Source organism: Erythrolamprus reginae, chromosome 2, assembly GCF_031021105.1.
Source record: "Erythrolamprus reginae isolate rEryReg1 chromosome 2, rEryReg1.hap1, whole genome shotgun sequence".
NCBI classification, from domain to species: domain Eukaryota; kingdom Metazoa; phylum Chordata; class Lepidosauria; order Squamata; family Dipsadidae; genus Erythrolamprus; species Erythrolamprus reginae.
Window position 1 is genome coordinate 102,301,982 of NC_091951.1, and position 21,472 is coordinate 102,323,453.

The following is a 21,472-nucleotide window of genomic DNA, read 5'->3' on the forward strand; positions in this document are numbered from 1 at the left end:
CGTGTGCACATCGGATTTCCCACGCGGCCAGCAAAGCCCCCGGCCTTTCCGGAGCTTCGGGGACACTCGTGTCCACCCACCCGGGCGCTCCAACGCTCCAACCTCCTCCCTGCTCCTTGCGATTCTTTCCATCCTCGGATCTTCGATGCGCCCGATCCTCAATCGGCGCGTAAAACTTTTGTTATTCCTCCCCCCCCGCGCCATCTACTATAAGAACCGCCCGAAAGGCGGCTCCCTTCCCGGCACGTGGGCCGAGGCTCCCGCTCGCCCTCATCCCCGGTGAGGCCCAGCATTTCGCCGCTCGTCCCGGTCGCACCATGCCCCCTCGCCAGCCTTTTCCCCTTCCACCCCCCGCCCGGCGTTCTCTCTCTCCCGCAAAAGGCTTTCGGCGGTTCCAGCAGCAACTTTTTTCCCCCAGGCGAAAAGGGGGGCGGCGGGGCGGAGCATGCTAACGAGGGGGGCGTGTCCTCGAAGGGAGGGAACCCTCCCCGGCGGCGGCGATTGGTTGGTCGTGGAGCGGCGGAGGAAGTTATGACGCTATGCAAATGAGGGCAAGGGCGGGCTCCGGCCCTCAGGGTGCCGCCTCCTCCCCTCCTCCCCCCCCACCCCGCCTGCCCAGCGGGGCTGGTGCGCTCGCGTGTTTTAGCTGCGGGGAAGAGCCGGAGTCGATTCCATTGAGAAAGGATTGAGGCGGGGGAGGAGGGAGCGAGCGGGGAGGGAGGGAGCGAGCCAAAGAGGGTCGCAATCCACCCCGGGTGCGTGTGTGTGTGTGTGAGGGGAGGCGCGCGCGCTTACCTTTCCCGGCGTACGAGCGCCGCGCGTGTCTCCCTCAGCCCGTCTCTCTCTCTCTCTCTTTTTCGGGCTCCTCAGCAGCCCAGCTAAGCTTCCTGCGCTGTGTGAGGAAGGCAGGAGAGAGAGAGAGAGAGAGACCAAGAAGCCACAGAGAGAGAGAGAGCGAGAGAGCGGACCGGCGCCGGTGTGAGGGAAAGCCGAAGGAGGCTCCCCGAAGACGGACCGCAAAGTTGCCGCTTTTTCTCGCCACTGGAAGAAAATGACACTTGGTGTAGCTGAGGGCGCCGCCGCCGTCGCCGCCTCTACAGCCGCCGCCGCCGCCGCCGCGCCGGTTCAACCTATTGTTTCTTAAACTGCCCTCTTTCTCCGGCGACCCGAAAGAGAGAGACTTCAAGCACGGAAGGGACGCCGCCGCCGCCGCCGTCCTGCCGCTTCTTGTGCGATCCCGGCCAGCCAGCCGAGAAGATTCTGATTTTTTTAAAGAAAAAGCGGAGGAGGAGGAGGAGGAAGAGGAGGAGGAGGAAGAGGAGGCCAGCCGGTGTCTCACGCCCACCCTCCGGAGAACGAGCTCGTCGGGCGCCCGCTAAGAGCATCCGCAAGCCGGCCCCGGGGGGGAGATTTTTTTTGTAGCCCTTTGGATCCCCCCTTTTTTCTCTCCCTCCCCCCAATCCCTTCAATGTCTGTGTTTGATTTTCTCTGACTTGCTTTGATTCAGCAGCAGTTCCACAGAGAGAGAGAGAGTGAGAAATAAAGAAAGAAAGAAAGAAAGAGAGAGAGAGAGAGAGAGAGGGAGTGAAACGAAAAGCCCGACCCGCTTCGCTCTTTTCTTGTGGTCAACACCCTGCATTGTGGCTGGGTATTATTATTTTTTGCATTTTTGTTTTTTCCTTGCTTTTTCTACTTTTTTCCCCTTCCCCCCTTTCAAGAAGAAAGGAAGGTTTGGATCGCCCTTGATTCATGTTTGGGATTCAGGAAAGCATCCAGAGGAGTGGGAGCAGCATGAAGGAAGAGCCCCTGGGCGCCGGCATGAACGCGGTCAGGACGTGGATGCAGGGAGCCGGCGTCCTGGATGCGAACACCGCGGCGCAGAGGTAGGTAGAGCTCGCGGCAGCATCCCTCCCTTGTCTCCCTTCCTTCCCTGGCTCGAAACTCCAGCGGTCCAGTCAGCCTCGGGTCTGCAGCTGGTGGGCAGCGCCTCCCACCGATACCTTGACCCCAAATGACTCCTTAATCGTAGGGTCCGAGGAGCCGCTGAAACAGTTGGTCTTTCTCTTTTTCCTTCTCTCCCTTTCTTCTCTTTCTTTTTTTCTTTTTCTTTTTTTCCTTTTTCCTTTTTCTCTTTCTTTCTCTTTCCCTTTTCTCTTTCTCTCTCTCCTTCCTTTCTCTCTCTTTCCTTCCTTCCTTTCTCTCTCTTTCCTTCCTTCTTTCCTTCCTTCCGTTCTCTCTCTTTCCTTCCTTCCTTTACTTCCTTTCTCTCTGTCTCTTTCTTTCATTCTTTCCTCCCTCCCTCCCCCCTCTTTCTTTCCCATCTCAAAAACCATGGAGCTTTACATTCAGAAATCGCCCCCAAATAGGTTGACGCTTCCTATGCATTAAAAAGCAAAATTAGACTGCACATTTACTCTTTGCTGTTCCTTCTCTCTCTCTCTCTCATTATCTCTTTCTCTCTCTCACTCTCTCTCTCCTCCGAAAGCCTCCCTTCTTTTTAAGTTGCACACAACAAACGTCTCTGGCAATGCGTCCTGTCACTTTTCACAACGCTTTTGCTTGTTTGTGGATGGTCTGCAGATTTTTCTTCCCTTAACAAGAAGCCGGCTCTTCCTTCCGCACACAGAAAGGTACGCCCGGGACCTTTTCAACTTTCCATCTACTTCCAATTCAAAGATCCCGGGAACTAAGTTCGACCAACCTCCTCACGGGGCTTACTCTCCCAAATTCCTGTTTTCTGGGGTTTCCCAAAGGTGCTTTCCCCCCTGAAAGTTGAAGCCAGGAGCGCAATTTAAACCGGGCGGGCTGGGAACCATGACAGGTCGCGAAGACAACTGTCCTGCTCTGCTGGCTTCCCCCCCCCTCTTCTGCTCGGGAAGGGAAAGCGGTGTGAAAGCCAATGTGAGACGATGGAAAAGTTTTGGAGGGATGGTTTCCAGCCCCAGAGAGAGCGAGGTTGGAATCCGAGAGAGGCTTCCTGCGAACGAGAGCAGCGCTTCGGGCATCAGGCGGGAGTTAGTGACAGCTGAGGCCGCGCTGACCCGACCTGCGAAAGCGTGGCCTTGGGTAGGCAGCAGGAGCATCGCCCGGGGCGCTTCGAGCAGCCGGCAATTTTGGCTCGTTAATTCAGGCTGCAGTGAAGGGATCCATGGGGGGGGGGGAGCTAAAGAAAAGAGAGCCCAAAGCCTCTTCCTCCCGGGTTGATTTTTCCAGGGACAATTTTCGCGGTTTGGAAAGGAGGCAGCTTGCTTCGTGGATTGCCGAGGCCTGGTGGGGTTCCTTGCGGAGCAGCCGCTCGGCTGAATGGCTCCGTTTCCACCCTGCATGGAAGAACCACCTGCTTCATTTCTTCCCTTAGAACGTGGGGAGCAGGCGACAAGAAATGGACCCTAGCTTGGGGATCCTGACTGGGACCCCGCTTGTTGGACCGAGCAGCTCGCTTGGATGCTGAGGAAAGGCCTGGTGCCATTTTTTGCCGGATTCGGCCCGGCTTTGCTAAGGGGAAGTTTCTTGGCTGGGGGGGAAGCGAGGTTTGGGGATTAACTAAAGCGCGCCTAACTCGGTCTCTTTGGCCGCAGCGGGGTAGGTCTGGCCCGGGCTCATTTCGAGAAGCAGCCGCCTTCCAACTTGCGGAAATCGAACTTCTTCCACTTCGTGCTGGCTTTGTACGACCGGCAGGGGCAGCCCGTGGAGATCGAGCGCACCGCCTTCGTGGGCTTCGTGGAGAAGGAGAAAGTAAGTGTATGTGTGAACAGGCGCTCTGCGCGCGGCGTGTCCAAGAGAGATTTCCCTGTGGTCAGGAGTTCTCTGTTTCCTGCCCGGGACCATCCTAGAGAAGAGAGCCCGACCTCTGCCGGGTCCTTTCAAACTCACGCTTGGCTGATTCCCTCTCAGCAATCTGCCAACTTTTGTGTCCAGCTAGATACAAATGTTTCCCTCGCGGCGCTTCCCCAAACTGCTGTTGGCCTTTTATCCAAACCCTCAAAACAGATTGGGTTGAACTCTACCCCTTTACAGCACTTTCCCGATTTGGAGGAGATGGAGTGGTGTTGGGGGGGGGGGGCGGCAGTAAAGAAATAGCTAACAACTCGCGCCAAACTGGGATTTCGGGCTCTTTAGGAGCTCCTCGCTGCGCCGGTTGCCGGTCCTGCTTTCTAACACTCGCGTGTCCTTTCGCTTCAGGAAGCCAACAGCGAAAAGACCAACAATGGGATCCATTACCGTCTGCAGCTCCTCTACAGCAACGGTGAGCCTCGCTCTGCCTCTTCTTGACAGCTCCGGGCGGGCTTTAAAACCTCCAGGGGATTCCTTCGTTCAGTACGTCTGGTTTTCCCTGGGAAGGGAACGGAAAGGGGAGGGGAGCCTTGCTTGCCCCACCGGGCTCAGGCTTGGGACTCATTAACCAAGGGCCAGGGCGAGCAAACTTTCTGTCACGGTTGTCCTTTAAGAAACAGAAAACAGCAGCAGCAACAGCATCGAACAGCTTTTTTTAAAAACCAGAGTAAAATTTCTCGGACAGCGGCTCAAATGTTTGTCCAAAAGTTGCCGCTCGACGTTAAGCACACACACACAAATAAAAAAATAAAAAAATAAAGGAAAAAGAAGGACAGCTCCTAAAGACTCCCGTGGTGTTTTCAAGATTTGTCAGACCCAATACTGTATTTTGCTTCGGTGGAAATCCAAATAAAACAGAATGTCCCCTTCAACCTGAATAACCATTTCTTTTTTTCTCTCTCTCTTGCCTTCCTCCAAATTGGGGAGAAAAGCAGGGCTTTTGCCCAATCTATTAGGGTGAATTAAGGGTGATCTGGGCAAATGGATGACCTCGTTTCCTTTCCAATTAAAGGGGAGAGTGCCTGGGACGGGGTTGGGGGCAGAGGACCACAGAAAGCCAAACCCAGGGCGGATTTGTTTTTTGAGCATTTATTGACTCTGAATAAATACATTCGCCCTTAGCTTTCAGATGATGGAGAGGACAGTTAATTATTACGCATTTCCAACTTTCCAGATATTTTCCCGTATTACTTCGGGACCGCGAAATAACTGGCAAGTTCACGGGGAAGGAAAAGAGCTTTCTCGGTTTTGGACTTTCGCTTAATTGTTCTATTTTTCTTCTCCCCCCTTCCCAAATACGGCTTCCAGGGATAAGAACCGAACAGGATTTTTACGTCCGTTTGATCGACTCCATGACAAAACAAGTAAGTCTCGCTTTTCGTTCCTTTTCTTTGTGAAAATGATCGAAGTGGATAAAGCCCAAGTTGGTCGTGGAGGTGGGGTGGGGGGGAAGCTTTGGAGGCGGGAGGCGTTGAGGGAATTGTGCCCTTGGAAACCGAAAGGCCGGGTTGGACTGGAAGCCGCGAAGCGGTCGGTTTAAGTTGAGGTGGCTGCGAATCTGCATCCACGCCGGGATCTCTACCGGCAGCGGTCGGGTATAGTCAGGGTGAGAAGAAAAGCGAAGGGACAAAACGCGGGCGATTGCTCCTTTTTTTTTTTTTTAATGTGCCGAGACAGGCCGTCCATCCCGGCCTTCTTCCTGTTGGAAAATCCAACGTGCTGACAAACTCGAGATTAGCGCGGGCGGGCGCGCTCACTCGATCACGAAGTCCGTGGGAAGTTCGATCGGATAGTTCGTTTCCTTCTCCTCCCGCCCTTTAGATCCCGTTCAAGTTCCCCGTCCTGTTCCCTTTTCTGGAAAGGTTTGGCAGGGTTTTGTTTGCGAAGGTTCTTCTTGCCAAGTAGTTCTACGCAGGATTCCAATTTTTAAAACGCCGTTGCTTAAAAACAAAAACAACCCAGGTTCAGAGTAGGACCAAACTCACTTTGCAGAGAGAAAAAGGAACGGTGGAGTTTTTCAGAACCGCTTGTCGGGTCTTGGAAGGCCCTTCCTTCCTTCTCAGTTCCATCTTGAGGTTTCTTCCAGCCTCTCCAAAATTCTCAAAATTCCCAAAATTCTCTCCTGCAAATCTCGGAGAGTGGGCGTAAAAGAAGAAAGATAGAAAGAAAAAAAGAGAGAGAGAGAAAGAAAGAAAAAAGAAAGAAAGAAAGAAAGAAAGAAAGAGGAAAAGGAAAAGGAAAAGGAAAAGGAAAAAGAAATCCAGAGAGTCGAGGCGAGCGTAGAGGAACGAAGCTTTCCTTTTGCTAGCGTATCGTTGCTCAAATTGACTCTTAAAAAAAAAAGAAATGTGCATTTGCATTGATTTATCGCCTTGATTGACTCTCCTCAGTTGAGGCGGTAGCCCTGGCTGAATTGGACCTTGGCGTGAGCTTTAGGGGAAGCGCCTCCTGTGCTCGGTTTTAGATTGGCCAGGAGCCAGGGCGGGGGTGAACCAACCGCGGTCTTAAAGGTACAGGAACACCGTGGCTCGCTCTCTCCAAGCTCCTTCAAGTGGGCGAGGGCCAAGCGAGCAGCTGAGATCCGATAGCACTGCGCGCGCGCGAGCGCAGGGAAGATTTACTTTTAGGCAAACGGCATTAATTTTGCCTGCCTACCTCTTACCCCTCCTCTCCAGGTTTAATTAGTCATGTTAGCTGCTTATCAAATACATACATACATACATACATACATACATACATACATACATACATACATACATACATACATACCAGCTTCTGATTCCCCGGAAGGTTCTCCGATTTCAGACAGCTCTCTCTCTCTTTCTTTCCACTTCTCCCTCCCCCAATTTTAATTATATGAACGAAAACAAATAGAAAAGCAACCCAGGAAAATCATCTCACGCCCCCCCCCCCCAATAAGCGATTCTGTAGCCACCTAATGGACCAAGTAGATAATTATATAAATAAAGACGTAACGGTATTTATAGATTCCTTTGTAATTCCTTTATGTTGGTGTTTTAGAGGAAGATCTTAAATCTCTGTAGATTTGCAGTGGGATGTGTCAGGCTGATAAACGCTTATTTTAGAAACTTAACTGCTCCAGAGCAATTTTGTGATCGGAAAAGCTCTGCCTTTGATACAGCCTAATTTCCATTATGGCATTTTATGGCATGTTCACTCTCAGTGGCCTACCATTGTGGTTTCAAGTAAAAATAACACCCAGCATACCTCTAGGCGTACAGTAAAATATTGAGCTGAAGGAGATAATTTTATTCCTCTGAATCAAAACGTTGTACAGTGTATCTTTTTTTAAAGATTGAGCAGGGGGTTGGACTAGATGACCTGAAAGGTCCCTTTCAACTCTAATAATAAATAAAATAAATTAAGAGCATGTCATGTTTTTATAAGATAACTTGATAATTTTTAATTTCTTGAGATCAGATTTGTTTAATCTCAGGTTAATATTCAAAGTTACTAAATAAGCCATATTATTTGATCTGATTCAGGTTTCTTTTTAAAAAACAAAAACAAATGGAGGGATGTTTAGTTTTTTCTTTTGCTTACTACATTGACACACATGGTCGTAAACCAGCTTTTGGGTGTTTCAGATTCTGTCTTCTAAACTTTCCTTTGCTTTTGGTAGCTTTCTGACACCAAACCAGAAAGGTCAAACTGTTGAGTTTGTTTTAGAACACAGTTCTTTGATGCTCACGAAACATCTTTTCCTGCTATTCATGGCTGCCTTACAATAGACCAGAAAAGAAAAGAAAGAAATTGAGTAGTTGCAACCCAACTGTTTAGTAAAATTAGTGAGACAAATTCTTTTGAAGGATGGGTCTATAAGAACTGACAGCAGAACAACTCAAGTCCTTAAACCACAAATCTTAAAAACTGCACTAGTGACAACACTTTATAAGTTTGTATTTAGAAAGGACCCCTGCTGGGTGACTGTTGTGTATGAGTGTAATTGCATAATCCTTTTAAAAAGAATTTTAATTGAGCCATTTTCCAAATTGTAGTCATTCAAGGGTTAATGCTTTTTTCCCTTCCAAGATTACATTTTTCTGTAGAGAGTCATTGTTTTTTGGCCTACCATAGTTTAAAAACACCTGTTTACTAGCATTTTGTTTATGAATTGAATGATTGTCAATTCACTTGCAGATTCCTTCTGGTAAAGTAAAACAAGAATGGTTGCACAGCTTCTGTGTTGTTGTTTCCACAAGATCAACTCCCTGTCCAAGCTCTGTTGGAATTTAGAAACACACTATTATCCACTTAATGGCAGCCAAGCTTTTACTTTAAAATATTTTACATTTAACACTAACGTTAGGATTAAGTATTGATTTAGGGAAAGGGGGAAGGGGTGACGAACAAGATTGCAGAATAACAGTTTTAAAGATTAAAACCCCAAGCTGATTTAATGCAATTAAGGTTAAAAAAAGATTGAAATTCCCTATTGAGATGTGACAGATGAGAATCTTAGGCTGGTAGATAGAAATGTTGGTTGTCCGTTATTGAATGTATGAGCTTGGTTGGCATTGTCATATTATATTTATTTTGTAAAAAAACCCCTTAAGTTAATTTCTGTTTATATCAGGGAGCTTTGTGTTATGGTGCCTTAATGTTTCCATTGTTCTTTAAAAAAAAAACAAAAAACACCAAACCTGAAATACTTTGAAGATTTTGAAACTCCTATTCTTGTTAATTAACTCCTGTCTTATAAGAGAGGTCAATGAGTCTGCTAAATTGTTCACAATTGTCCAATTGTAAAGTTGTTGCTTATGCTTTGATACAGAATGTGAAGAATTTTGGAGAATCGTATGTAACTTTTTGCTTGGAGTTAAGTTGTACGTAGCTTGGTCAGATGCTCATTCAATTTTTACTGTAATGCATGTTAAATATATATTGTTAAACATCATAGAGCAGGGGTATACTAGTACCTGAATCTTGTTACAATTGGGAATGGAGGGATGGTAGCTAAATGAAATGGTGACAGGAGCCATCAGGTTTCAGTGGTATGATATCGGCAAGTGATATGTCATCAGCAACAACTTTTTCGGATCACACTCACTATCTTGTGTGCAGCTTTAATGACTTTTATACATACATTCAGCCAGATTAAAATAGGCAGGGCTCTAGAGGCCTCTAGATATATATGAACAAAGAGGCCTGGCCCATAAAAAAGGGAAGGACTAGTTTTATTTTAAAATTTGTATTGGTGATGTCAGAGGCATAGTCCACAAATTAAGTGATTTAATTCAATTAATCCTTTTCCATAACTCAATATATTTGTTTCTTTCTAAAGTATTTTTATCTACTTTATCACTTATGGTTGAGTTGTATTCTTATTGTGTTATTTATTCATTTTCTTTGTTCTAGCTGCCTGATAGTTGTGGTGGTTTGTAAGAAACCATGGAAAAAAGCTGTGCTTGAGAAGTTGCTATCTAAACAATGAGTTCTGGGGAACCAAGAATATTATACAAACATTGTCAGTATCTTTGCAACAACCTACATTTAGGGAAGAGACCTGGAAATAATTATCTTGGAAACCCTTGACGTTGATGTTACATAGCAGTGTTTTTCAAACTTAGCATTTTTGAAGATGTGTGGACTTCAACTCCCAGAATTCTTTAGCCAATATGCTGGGAGTTGAATCCATACATTTTAAAACTGCCAAGTTTGAAAAACATGGTTATACAGGAAACTGGAATTCAATTTGGGCTTATCTTGAGAAACTGAGAGGGATTGTACAGAAAAAAAAAATAGAAATCTCAAAGTAATAGTAGGCTGGATTGTGATGTTAACAAAAAATTCAAAAGAATTACATTTGGCAAATCATTTCTGTATTCATTCAGTACTGTATAGCTTTTCATGACTATCATTCCTTGACAGAGGTACATTTTGCATTGTTGTGAAGTGTCCATGATGTCCCTAATAATCAAGTTCAGCTCAGAAGAAAATTTTGACTGGGATTTTAGCAGAATTATTTAGATGGTTTTGTCATTGTGAGAGAACACTCAAGCTTATGGATGTAAACTCTGCCTTTGTAGATACTGTATACCCTTTTTCTTAAACCTGGATCAGAGTGAGTGAAATTTTAATAATGGTGTGAATCAAATGATCACTTTATACATGAAAAATTTCCTTGCCAACCTAGCACTGGAATAACACAAAGGCAGAAACCTAGTCAAAATCAGCCACTGATTCTTTTGCTTTTCTTCTTCTTCTTCTTCATAATAATAATAATAATAATAATAATAATAATAATAATAATAATAATAATAATAATTATTATTATTATTATTATTATTATTATTATTATTTAGACTTGCATGCCACCCCTCTCTGAAGACTCTACATCAGAAAGTAGATTTCCCTCCAACACAGTCTTAAACACAGATATAAATCCAGCTGATTTCAAAATGTTTTTCTGTCTGACACATGAGGCATTCAAAGATGCTCTATCGTGTCCTCTATGATACTTCAAAGCTTCCATGCCATTTACAGCAGGGATGCAGATACACAGTACTGCTTTTTACCTAAATTGATCAAGCTGTTGTGCTTGGGTGTACAGACACTGATTCAGTGAATTGCAAATGGCCCAGTTGTGAGGAAATTAGGAATCCTTGAGGAAAACAGCTCCTCAGGATCTCAGCTGGGGAACCCAATGCTCTTGTGCAGTGAGGCAAGCTTGCAGTTCAGCCAGGGTGGTGGTTGTGTGTGTGTGTGTGTTTTGCAGTGACTTGGATCTTTTTGCTTGAGAGCAGGAAGTGCAGGTGATTTCAATTTCCTTCTCTGAGAAGAATGCGAAGCTTGACATTTACATGCATGCTCAGGTCCTGAGTGTTTGGGAAAATGTAAACTCGACACAGTGGAAAATGTGTTGTTTGGAGTCTGGGGGTGAAAACAAAGCTGAGGATTTTGGAGAGACTGCCTGGGCCAGATGGCCCAATGCATTCCCAGTCTGGCTTCCAACTGCTCCCTCCTGTATAATATACAGCCATTTGTTCTGGGATATTTACGCTAGAGTTGTTTCCCTGCAAATGTTTGAGAAGCATTCAAAATGAACATATTAGTGGAGCTGGGCTGGGAAGGAGGGGGAGGGAAAGGGAGAGATTTATTTAATTCACATGAATTCCTGTTGATGAGCAGGCTGGCATGTTAGAGGGGGGAATGGAAGCAATAATTAGCACCTTTTGGTTTAGTGCTGCTGAACAAGAATCCTCATATATTTTAGATCCCAATCTGGGCACATTTATTGCTCCCCATATTAAACTCTCATTGCAAATGATGGGAGGCTGGTCTGCTGTAAGAAATCAGAATTAGTGCATTAATGGCTAATTACACATGGCAAGTCCAAAATGTCAGAGCCAAAGATGCAGGAAGTTGAGTATCTGAATTCTTAGAATTACATGATTGCTTTCTCCATAAGTAATCCTAGAGCTGTAACCTTCTAGAAAAGCACTTATTCTCAGGTTACTTAGGTATATTAATTGGTGAGAAATGGGCTGGCATATTTCTGCTTTTGTTCAAATGGGTTTCAAAGCCGTTTGCATGCAATATGTATAATAGTACCAAAAACTTCAAATACTGTATACAGACAAGGCTATAGTTATATCTACACAAGAGGTAAAGTCAGGCTACTATTTTTTGAAACTTAAAAACAAATTAGTGATACTTGACTATAAATTAGCATAGCCTATTTCACATTGTCTCACACAGAAAATTAAAAATCAATTACCAAGGTTGTCATCTGGTTGTCCTAATGAAACAAACAGGAGTGGATCTGATATTTGAATATACTTCTTAGCTATCCTGCTTCAGATTGAAATTTTTAATTTTACATTTTTAAATTAAATTTAATAATTGATCCTCTATGAATTGTAGAATAGCCATTTTGTGAGTTCTCCCTCCTCTGAGTTTTAATCCACTTTATTTTAAATTCATCCCCAATTTTATGCAATTGATTTTGGAAGGTGCAACACAAGTGAATGCAAAAAAAGATGAGAACCAAAATTTCTCACTTTCTTTCTGTGCATGGGGGGAACATCTTTCTTGAGTAAAAAGGAATCTGGATTCAAAGTATTTTTGCTGGCTGCTTAGTGAAACAAATTAACATTTAAAAAGGAAGTAAACAAGTAAGTTTAAAACATATGTCTTCACCTATGTGGTTTTAGTCCCTGTTTACAAAATTATTTTTAGTTCAACAATAATCTAACTTTATACACTGGGACTTTCACTTCACTCATTTAACATCTTTTAAAAATATTAATTCTTTGTAACATCTATACCTACCTTGATTTTGTGGAGTTAAGGGCAACCTTTCCACTTGCATGAATTCAGCATGGGGAATGTTTAGCAAATAATATGTTAAAAACCCAGTTTTCTTTCAATAGATGCAACATATGTTTTCAGAAAAAAAATATTATAGTGTCTTCTGAGACAGGAACCTGTCTTTCTGGCAGCTGCAAAAGTTTGAGATTTAAATTGCCTCTGTTTCCTTTCTGAAACCAAATCAATACATATATTTATGCAACCATGGTTTGTGAGCACAGGCAGTGTCTTTACCCCAGTGCTCAGTATTTTAGAGGGGAGAAACAAAATCATGCAAGAGAATCACTAAGAGCTGAGATACAGAATAGAATGAAGGACATTTTGATCTCCATGCACTGAAAGAGGAAATCTCTTCCCCACCCACCTTGCCCAAACAAGTCTTCTCTGGTTTTACAAGTGTTGTAGCTGGAGACTCCCTGATTTAAAAATACATCTGATAGTGGATCATGAAAAACTAACAGACATTTGCTGTCCCCTTGGTCTTAATTAATACAAGATCCATTCAACAAAATTATTGTAGGGAAATGCATTTGATTGTATCATATAATCAGAAATAATATTAATATAATATATATTATAGCAAACTCTGACTCTAACAAATATCTCTTCAGAATTTTTGGCAAAAGCCATTTTTAGCCTTGTCTTGAGATGTCAAGGGTCAAGCCCAGATTTCACATGCAATGCAGGTGTTGTCTCAGTGAGCTAACAACATCTTCTACATCTTCTTCATCAAAAGAGCAATCTAAAAGAGATGAGTGTACAATTGCAGTTGTGAAACGTGCTGCCACAATATACTTCCCTAATCATTCTGTACTTATAAAACAACTAACAGAGCAACATTTCTCCAGGACAAAATATGTTACTGTGAAGAAGGGGTAGGGTTACCACTTTATAACCTCGTACAGGTAGCTTTCCTTTAATCCTGGTTGGGGCCACAATTATGCTGTTGAATGCACTCTAAAGCCTAATGGAGCATCAAACTATTGAAAAGATAGTTGGTTTTTTACCCCTGTTGCAAGGAAAAAGCAAAATTCTTGAAAGACTTTTCTATACATGATCCATAAAATGATTTTCAGAAACTGGACTCATTTTGTGCTTCTGGACAGTTTCCAGCAATGTATGACACCCCCACCCCCCACTTTTCAATTCATACAGTTCCTTCAATAATAGCTGGTGTTCAGAAACCGGGGTTAGCCCCTAGTGTTGTGAAGGTAGGCAAAAGGACTGTTGATGTTAAACACAATAGACAGACAATTAGATAATCACACTTGTTGAGTCCATTTGTTCATTATGGTTATTTAGCTGGCCTTCTTTTAAATAGCTACCTGGAGGTTAAGTAAGCATAGCAGTTCGAAGGGGAAGTAAAGAAGGAGAGGGAATTAAATCTGCTCACTCTTGTTTGCAGCTTCCAGGGAAGTTGAACTTGTTTCAATTAAAATTACATTGACCTCTGTACCAAAAAGACTGGCCTGTGAGCATGGATAGTGGTAGAGCGTCAGCATCTTTAGTTCTAACTTAGGGAAAATTCCTTTAGAGTCCCACTGTGCTGCATTAAATGCAAATCAATTATTTACTGTAAAATGCCATCATCTTCCTCTTTGTTACCTTTTTGGCAGTGCCCAGAAAACATGATAAATCAGCGGCAATTAAGTCTGTGGTATTCTTTGATTCCTGCAGTCAAACTCCAGTTCTTAATCGTCTGCCCCACAACAATGGTCACGCACACTGCCTTTTTATGCTGGTCGTATTTTTAAGGTTTAAAACTTTGAGTGAATCAAACCTTTTTTTTTAAATTAAAGAACTTGAAACCAATTATAATACCCTCCTTTTCTTTCTTTTCCTCATCCTTTTTCTGACTGTAACAACCTCCAGAGGATTCTAGGGTATTTTAAAGATACGTTGTATAGTCAAATGCAATAAAAGAGTTTCCAGTGAATACATGTGTCGAAGTAAGGCTCTTTAGGCAAATACGATTTGCTATTTACTAGGGTTAAATTCTGCATATAGGTATGTGTTCAGTGATTGTCATAAGCCTGTCAGGCTCCCCTGTTTGCACGAGAAAAGTGTTATGATTGTTACTTTACGAAAACAGCATTCTGATTTAGTGATTAAAGCATCAATCCGAACACATTATGTTGAAACCAGTTCCTAGGATTTATTTGCATGTCCTGTTCTAGATCCAGAACTTTATTTTCTTCATCATTTCCCCAGATGTTTTGAAAACTAGATATTTAGGCAGTTCAATTGAATATATAGGTTTATTGTTAGCTAAAGCTCTCTACAAGAATCTGAACTACTACCCTGTTTCCCTGAAAATAAGTAACCCCCGAAAATAAGATATAGGAGAGGTTTCGTAGAATTGTCCAATATAAGGCATCCCCTGAAAGTAAGATGTAGGAGATGTTTCATTTTGCAGCATTCCTGAACAGAATATATATAACATATATTTTAAGAAAGTATAATTGTTGTACATGGAAATAATGGTACAGTAGTAGTAAGAAATTTGTGATAGGATTCACAGTTTGCCTGGTTATGCTGATTTGTGATGACAACTACTGTACAGTATATAATAAATGTTCATTTTTGTGTTCAGCAATAAATGTGAATTCTTTACTGGAAAAAAATAAGATATCCCCTGAAAATAAGACATAGCACATCTTTGGGAGCAAATATTAATATAAGACGCTGTCTTATTTTCGAGGAAACAGGGTAAATGACAAAGCAAATAAATAATAAATACTAGAAATACTTTATTATTGTCATTGTATACAGTATACCCATACAATGAAATTCACATAACGCCTAATGACCAGGCCCAACACATGTAACAATCCTCCAAACATGCCTCACCCACCACAAATTCCCCACCCTGAACCGCCCAAACATCCACACAACAGGCCAAGTAATGCTGTCCAACAACTCACTGAGAATGACCCTTTAGTTCATTGTTAACTGCAATTATAGCTATAGGATAAAAAACTATTCAGAAAACACATGGTCCAAGTTTTGGTGCTAGATAAATTGGTGCTACAGAATTCAACAGAGTCAACCGAATTCAAGGTGGGCTGGACTTAGATCTCAACCTGGTCATCTCCTACATATTTGTAATTATTTGGAGGTATTCCAGTGTATACTGAGCTGTATGGTTTTAAGACGGGCTAAAAGAATGGTGGAAGGTCTTAAGCATAAAATGTATCAGGAAAGACTTAATGAACTCAATCTGTATAGTCTGGAGGACAGAAGGAAAAGGGGGGACATGATCGAAACATTTAAATATGTTAAAGGGTTAAATAAGGTCCAGGAGGGAAGTGTTTTTAATAGGAAAGTGAACACAAGAACAAGGGGACACAATCTGAACTTAGTTGGGGGAAAGATCAAAAGCAATATGAGAAATATTATTTTACTGAAAGAGTAGTAGATCCTTGGAACAAACTTCCAGCAGATGTGGTAGATAAATCCACAGTAACTGAATTTAAACATGCCTAGGATAAACATATATCCATTGTAAGATAAAATACAGGAAATAGTATAAGGGCAGACTAGATGGACCATGAGGTCTTTTTCTGCCGTCAGACTTCTATGTTTCTATATTTCTATGTTATGGGTTTTAGATGTTGTTTTAATGTTTTGGATTTGTTATATTGTGAGCCGCTCCGAGTCTGCGGCATTACAAATCTAAATAATAATGATGATGATGATGATGATGATGATGATGATGACTGATAATAATAATAATAATAATAATAATAATAATAATAATAATAATAATAATAATGTATAAGCATTCCAAAACCTTCCCACACAAATTTTTGGCTGTATCTCAGGACTCTCCCCTCTGCAAACCACAAACACTTTGAACCTCAGGGCCTGCTGTCTATGGAGATTCTCAGTCATCCAGGTCATGGTTGCCCCAAAGGTGCTTTTTCAAGAGGCAACTGAACTTTTTGTTTTTTCTTTGAAGACATTTCGCTTTTCATCCAAGAGGCTTCTGAAGTTCAGGGTCTACTGTTGGGAGGTCAGTGACCACCTCTTCCCACATTGGACAGATCAGAGGAGACACCATAATCTTGTTCAACTAAAAACATTAGTTGTGCTTCCGTATGTGTGCTTACTTATGCAGCAAGCATTTGTTTTTTAAGATGTGGGGGATTCTGAGCAGGGGCCACTTTCAAAGGGATGGTTTTTCTCATTTGCTGGCCCAGCACTCCCTTGTTAGACTCTCCAAAGAAGCTCAGCAGGATGGCAGGGACTGTTGCAAGTTTCAAGAAATGCTAAACTGAGAATAGAATGAGTGGCAGTGAATATTGGGGTTCCAAAACCCTATTTAAGGTTGGAAGGGCACAGAGTTAGATTTCTAAAGTCTTCAAGTTCTCAAACTCCGGGCCGTTTAGGCTGCGTCTGAGTTTTTCTTTTGAAAAAGTAAGGTTGGCATCCATTGCTGTACAAAACTACAGCAACATCAATGCTATTATTTATGGCCCTACTAAATCATATTAAAATATAGTGTACTGTGCTGGAGTGTGATAATACTATGTTTAAGCAATTACTTTCGCTGGCTGAGATTCATGACTGCTGTGCTGCCCCCCCTCCCTTTTCTCTTGCCTTCAGTGGGCAGCCTTTTCAACGGCAAAGTCACAGCTGTGCCAAATTACCTCATTTTATGGGTTATGTGATGCTTCTGCTTGTTGGCCAAGGCTGTTTAAATTTAGCCCTACCCCCCCCCTCCCACCACCACACGTATTAGAGAGTTTTATTGATTGTTTATGTTAAAGAGGCCATAACCAGAGGCATTGGTCTGAAAGGTAGAATTTTGATCTTCTATTCCTTTAACAAGGATATGCCAAAGAAGACTGAGTGATGCGGTAGGCATAGGATAATATGGAAATGTCTTGTAGCTGAGCGCAATTGGGACCACAATATCAAGCTATACTGAGTTATAAAATATCTGAATGTAAGCACACAAAGACATAAACGTTCCCAAATTCTTATTATATTTTAAAAGACCAAAACAAACCAAAGACAGATTAATTTTGAAAGAGTTGGATCCTTGAGGATTATCAGCTTTGAGCAGTTCAATGGACTAAATTCTCCCAGGTAGGGTAACTAATTTAAAAGCTTATATAAGAAAGATAATTATTTGAATACAGTAGCAATAGCACTTAGATTTATATAATGCTTTACGGTGCTTTACAACTCTCTCTAAGTGGTTTACAGTCAGCCTATTGCCCCCAACAATCAGGGTCCTCATTTGATCAACCTCAGAATGACAGAAGGCTGAGTCAGTACCCGGTATTCATTCATTCATTCATTCATTCATTCATTCATTCATTCATTCATTCATTCATTCATATTCATTCATGGTTTGGTTTGGTTTGGTTTGGTTTGGTTTGGTTTGATTTGATTTGATTTGATTTGATTTGTATGCCGCCTCACTCTGAGGACTTGGGGCAGCTCACAACATTTCAAAGAAAACATAACAATATATCTAGATCCAATTAATGTAATTAAAAAACCCTAAAAGTTCTAATAGAATTAAAAACATTCATTACCATTCACTCCGTGAAAACACATTAAAACACTTGTTAGGCAAGGGGGGAAATCTAATGATCCCAGGCCTGATGGCAAAGATGAGTCTTTAAACTTTTTCGGAAGGCAAGGAGGGTGGGGGCAGTGCGAATCTCCAGGGGGAGCAGATTCCAGAGGGCTGGGGCCCCCACAGAGAAGGCTGATCTCCTAGGTCCCGCCAGCCGACATTGCCTGGTTGATGGGACCCTGAGGAGGCCAACTCTGTGGGACCTGACCGGATGCTGGGATTCATGCGGCAGTAGGTGGTCTCAGAGGTAATCTGATCTGATGCCATGTAGGGCTTTGTAGGTAATGACCTACACTTCGAATTGTTTCTGGAAATTAATCGGCAGCCAATGCAGTCTGCAGAGTGATGGTGAATTTATATCCTATGAAATTTATGACTACAATTGAAATTATTTTTGTTAAGCAAGTTATTGCGTTTTGCCCCATTTTACGACCATTCTTGCCACAGTTTTTAAATGAATCACTGCAGTTCTTAAATCAATCACATGGATGTGAAGTGAATCTGGCTTCCCCCATTGACTTTGCTTGTCAGAGGGTCACAAAAGCTGTTCACATGACACTAGAACACTGCAACAGTCATAAATGTGAATCAGTTCCCAAGCATCTGCATTTTGATCATGTTAACACAGGGATGCTATAGTGGTTGTGAGTGTGGAAAAACCCTCATAAGTCACATTTCTCAGTGCTATTGTAACTAAAAGAACTGTTGGAAGACAAGGACCTTGGGTTAGTGGAAGTGGTATTTGGTCAGGTTTTACATTCTAGACAACTGTGGCATAGGTGATTGATTCTGGAGATCTAAAAATGCCATTACATTTATCATGGAGGCATTAAAAGTAAATCAAGAAAAACCCACATCATCTCTTTCTTTTGACATATGAACTTTGAGCAAATTAGGAAAGATTTGAAATGTGAAAAGATGTTATTGGTGATATACAAACAGACAAGAAGGCTTGTATTCCTTCATCGGTTGCCTTGAGGAGGGGCAAAATTTGAGAAGAGGTCTATTTGCTTTAATGAACTTGGGGGATGCTAATAACGAAAAACAACAACACAGGAGCCCTGCCCTCCAGTGTAACTGCTCATCCCAGTAAAAGACGTTCACTAATAGTCGACTTTTAACAAGGTAGCAAGATGGCAGGAAAGGTTAAGTATTGCAAATGTGATCTTCAGCCCGGGGAAAAAATATCTGCCTTTGCACAGTGGTGTTCTCTGCATGACGCTGTTTGCCACTTTTTATTGGACCTCAGTAAATTGCTTGCTAGACATTTCAGCAAAATGGCCTTTCCTTCCCGTGCCACGTCCCTTTACCTCGGTTCTTTATTGGCAATTTGGTTGGCAGTTATCAGGTGAAACCCCATGCCCATTTGGGCTTGCTGATAGTTGCACAGCAAACTATTTTCTAGAGAGAGAGAGTGGGGGCTGCCAGGAAGTTTTCTCATGCCCCCGCCCGCTGACAAAATAGTTGCATGCAGAGCTATGTTAGGGTTCAGAATTGTGTGTAATGAACATAAGAACATAAGAAGAGCCATGCTGGCCAAAGCCCATCGAGTCTAGCATTCTGTGTCACACAATGGCCCACCAATTGTCCATGGGGATCTTGAGCAGAAAGAGAAGGCAAGACCCTTCCTTTCCCCTGCCCCCCAACAAGTGGTACCCAAGGGAATCCTGCCTGCCTCATAAATGCAAGCACTTATGAAGAATCTGTGGTTGCCATGTAGACAAATGTTGCCTAAATTGTAGAGTGGAATTGTCACTGGAAAAGCTGCATGTACGATGGATTTTTAAAATATTAGGGATTTTAGGTTAGTTATTTAGTTAATTAATTGGATTTGCCATTGTATTTTATTGTTTTTTTATGATATGTTGTAAGCCTCCCGCAGTCTTCAGAGAGGGTGGCATAGAAATCTAATCAACAAACAAACAAACAAACAAACGAACGAACGAACGAATAAATAAATAAATAAATAAATAAATAAATTTGGCTCGATGGCCTCTTTAAAAAAAAAATATATTCACAGTCTATTCTGGTATGTCCATTTTATAGAATTGTAGAGTCCTACCTCTGTCTGCCACTGACTGCATATAGTAGAGTGCAGGGGGACATTGGAAGCATTAACTTCCAATTCACAACTCAATTTGATGGGGGAGGGAAGTACAGCTTCACCTTGTGGCTTCTAAAGTGGGAGTTTTTAAGCCACAGCATACTGAGCAGACCATAATGGCTGCTTGTCACACAGTGCTAAATCCCAATGGGTGAACTCACATTTCAAATTAAGCCAAAACAAGCAACTACAGAATTTCTTTGCCCTGTGGTCACTATGGCTGTGTTCGCACAATCACAGTAAATTACAAAAGGCCTGATCTCTTTTGACATCATCTGCCAGTGAGTAAAGCTAAGAAATATAGACACAAGAAACTGGACGCCAAAGACAGTCAGTTCTTGACTATTTAACCCAAGACAATCACCAAAGCACAGGTGGAGCAACTTATATTTTTAAACTGTGCTCAGTAGCTGGCTGGCTAGGGAATTCTGGGAGCAGAAGTTACCTATCTTCAAGCTGTCAAAGTTGAGAAATATTGGTCTAGAAAAGAGGTGTCAAACGTCACAGTGGCGTCATATGACGTATTGGGACCTTTTTCATCTTTGCTAAAGATGGTGTGGGCATGGCCAGCATTTGACACATCCCGACTCTGGGATGGGAGTTTGAGAGCCCTGATCTAGAAAGTCAGTTCTTTATATTGACAAGGCTCAAAAGATCCTGAAAGGCCTATCCTGCTTTATCCTCTTGTTTTCTAGAACTTGTTTATTTGCATTTATAGAAATGACGTTTCCTTTAATTTGTTAGCACATTTAACCAGAGAGGAGTTGTGAATCGGGTTCTGTACACAAACCTTAGCTAGTTAAGTACACAACCATGCATTTTTGAATTAAAAATATAGTCACTTTTCATTTTATGAATAGTCTCCCCAGTGTTCTGAGTCTTCGAGATTTTTTTTAAAAAAACACTATTAAGTTTATGTTTTATTGAAAAGAACATTGTGGTTGTCTTGACTACTAAAAAACCCTGTCCTAGGCACTGCTCAAAAGATGTGCATAATGTGACGGTTAAAACAGAAGCAAGACTGCTGAATTGAAGCTTACTCAGTTCAGCTTCTGGGCTCTCCAGCAACAAATCCCGAGACAGGGTTTTTAATGTTTTTATTTTTCTCCTGAAGGTTGCAGTCTGTTTATGCCGAAGTCGCTGGTTTGCAATGTAGTTATGCATTCATGTCCCGTGACAATGATCATTTTCTCCAACTACATTCACTTTGTGACGGGAAAAAAAATATACTATTCAGATAAAATTCCCTTGTCTTTTTCCTGTAGGCGATAATATATGAAGGCCAAGACAAGAATCCAGAAATGTGCAGAGTTCTGCTCACCCATGAAATAATGTGCAGGTAAGAAAAATCTCTGTCGTATCTTAATTAGCAAAGAAAAAAAATAAAAGACTGTCTCTCTCTCTTTCTCTCCAAAGCGTGGTTGTATTTAAAGTTATTTTGGGATTTAAAGCGTTCTCAATTTTCCTTTGAAGAAACCCTACCCCCAATCTGCTCAGTGTGAGTGTAATAATCAGGCAAACGAGTCAATAAATGATCTCATTTCAATGACCTATTGGAGGTTAATCTTGAATAATATTGAAATGCCATTTAGTGATTAGAACCTTCA

The 21,472-nt window shown here is 42.2% G+C and overlaps 1 protein-coding gene across 7 annotated transcripts in view; it reads left to right on the forward strand.

Annotated features, from left to right (window-relative positions):
• Positions 1-661: 661 nt before the first annotated feature.
• The window catches only part of EBF1 (EBF transcription factor 1), a 416,173-nt gene continuing 395,362 nt past the window's right edge, over positions 662-21,472 (forward strand). For 4 of the 7 annotated variants that reach the window (XM_070738988.1, XM_070738985.1, XM_070738986.1 and 1 more), the window contains exons 1-5: positions 677-1,883; positions 3,579-3,735; positions 4,183-4,246; positions 5,143-5,198; positions 21,131-21,204. In XM_070738988.1, the coding sequence (XP_070595089.1) occupies positions 1,750-1,883; positions 3,579-3,735; positions 4,183-4,246; positions 5,143-5,198; positions 21,131-21,204 (485 nt within the window). In that variant the 5' untranslated portion in view covers positions 677-1,749. Of the gene's footprint in view, positions 1,884-3,578; positions 3,736-4,182; positions 4,247-5,142; positions 5,199-21,130; positions 21,205-21,472 lie in introns of all 7 variants that reach the window. The other 3 variants (XM_070738987.1, XM_070738989.1, XM_070738991.1) reach the window with 1 other exon arrangement.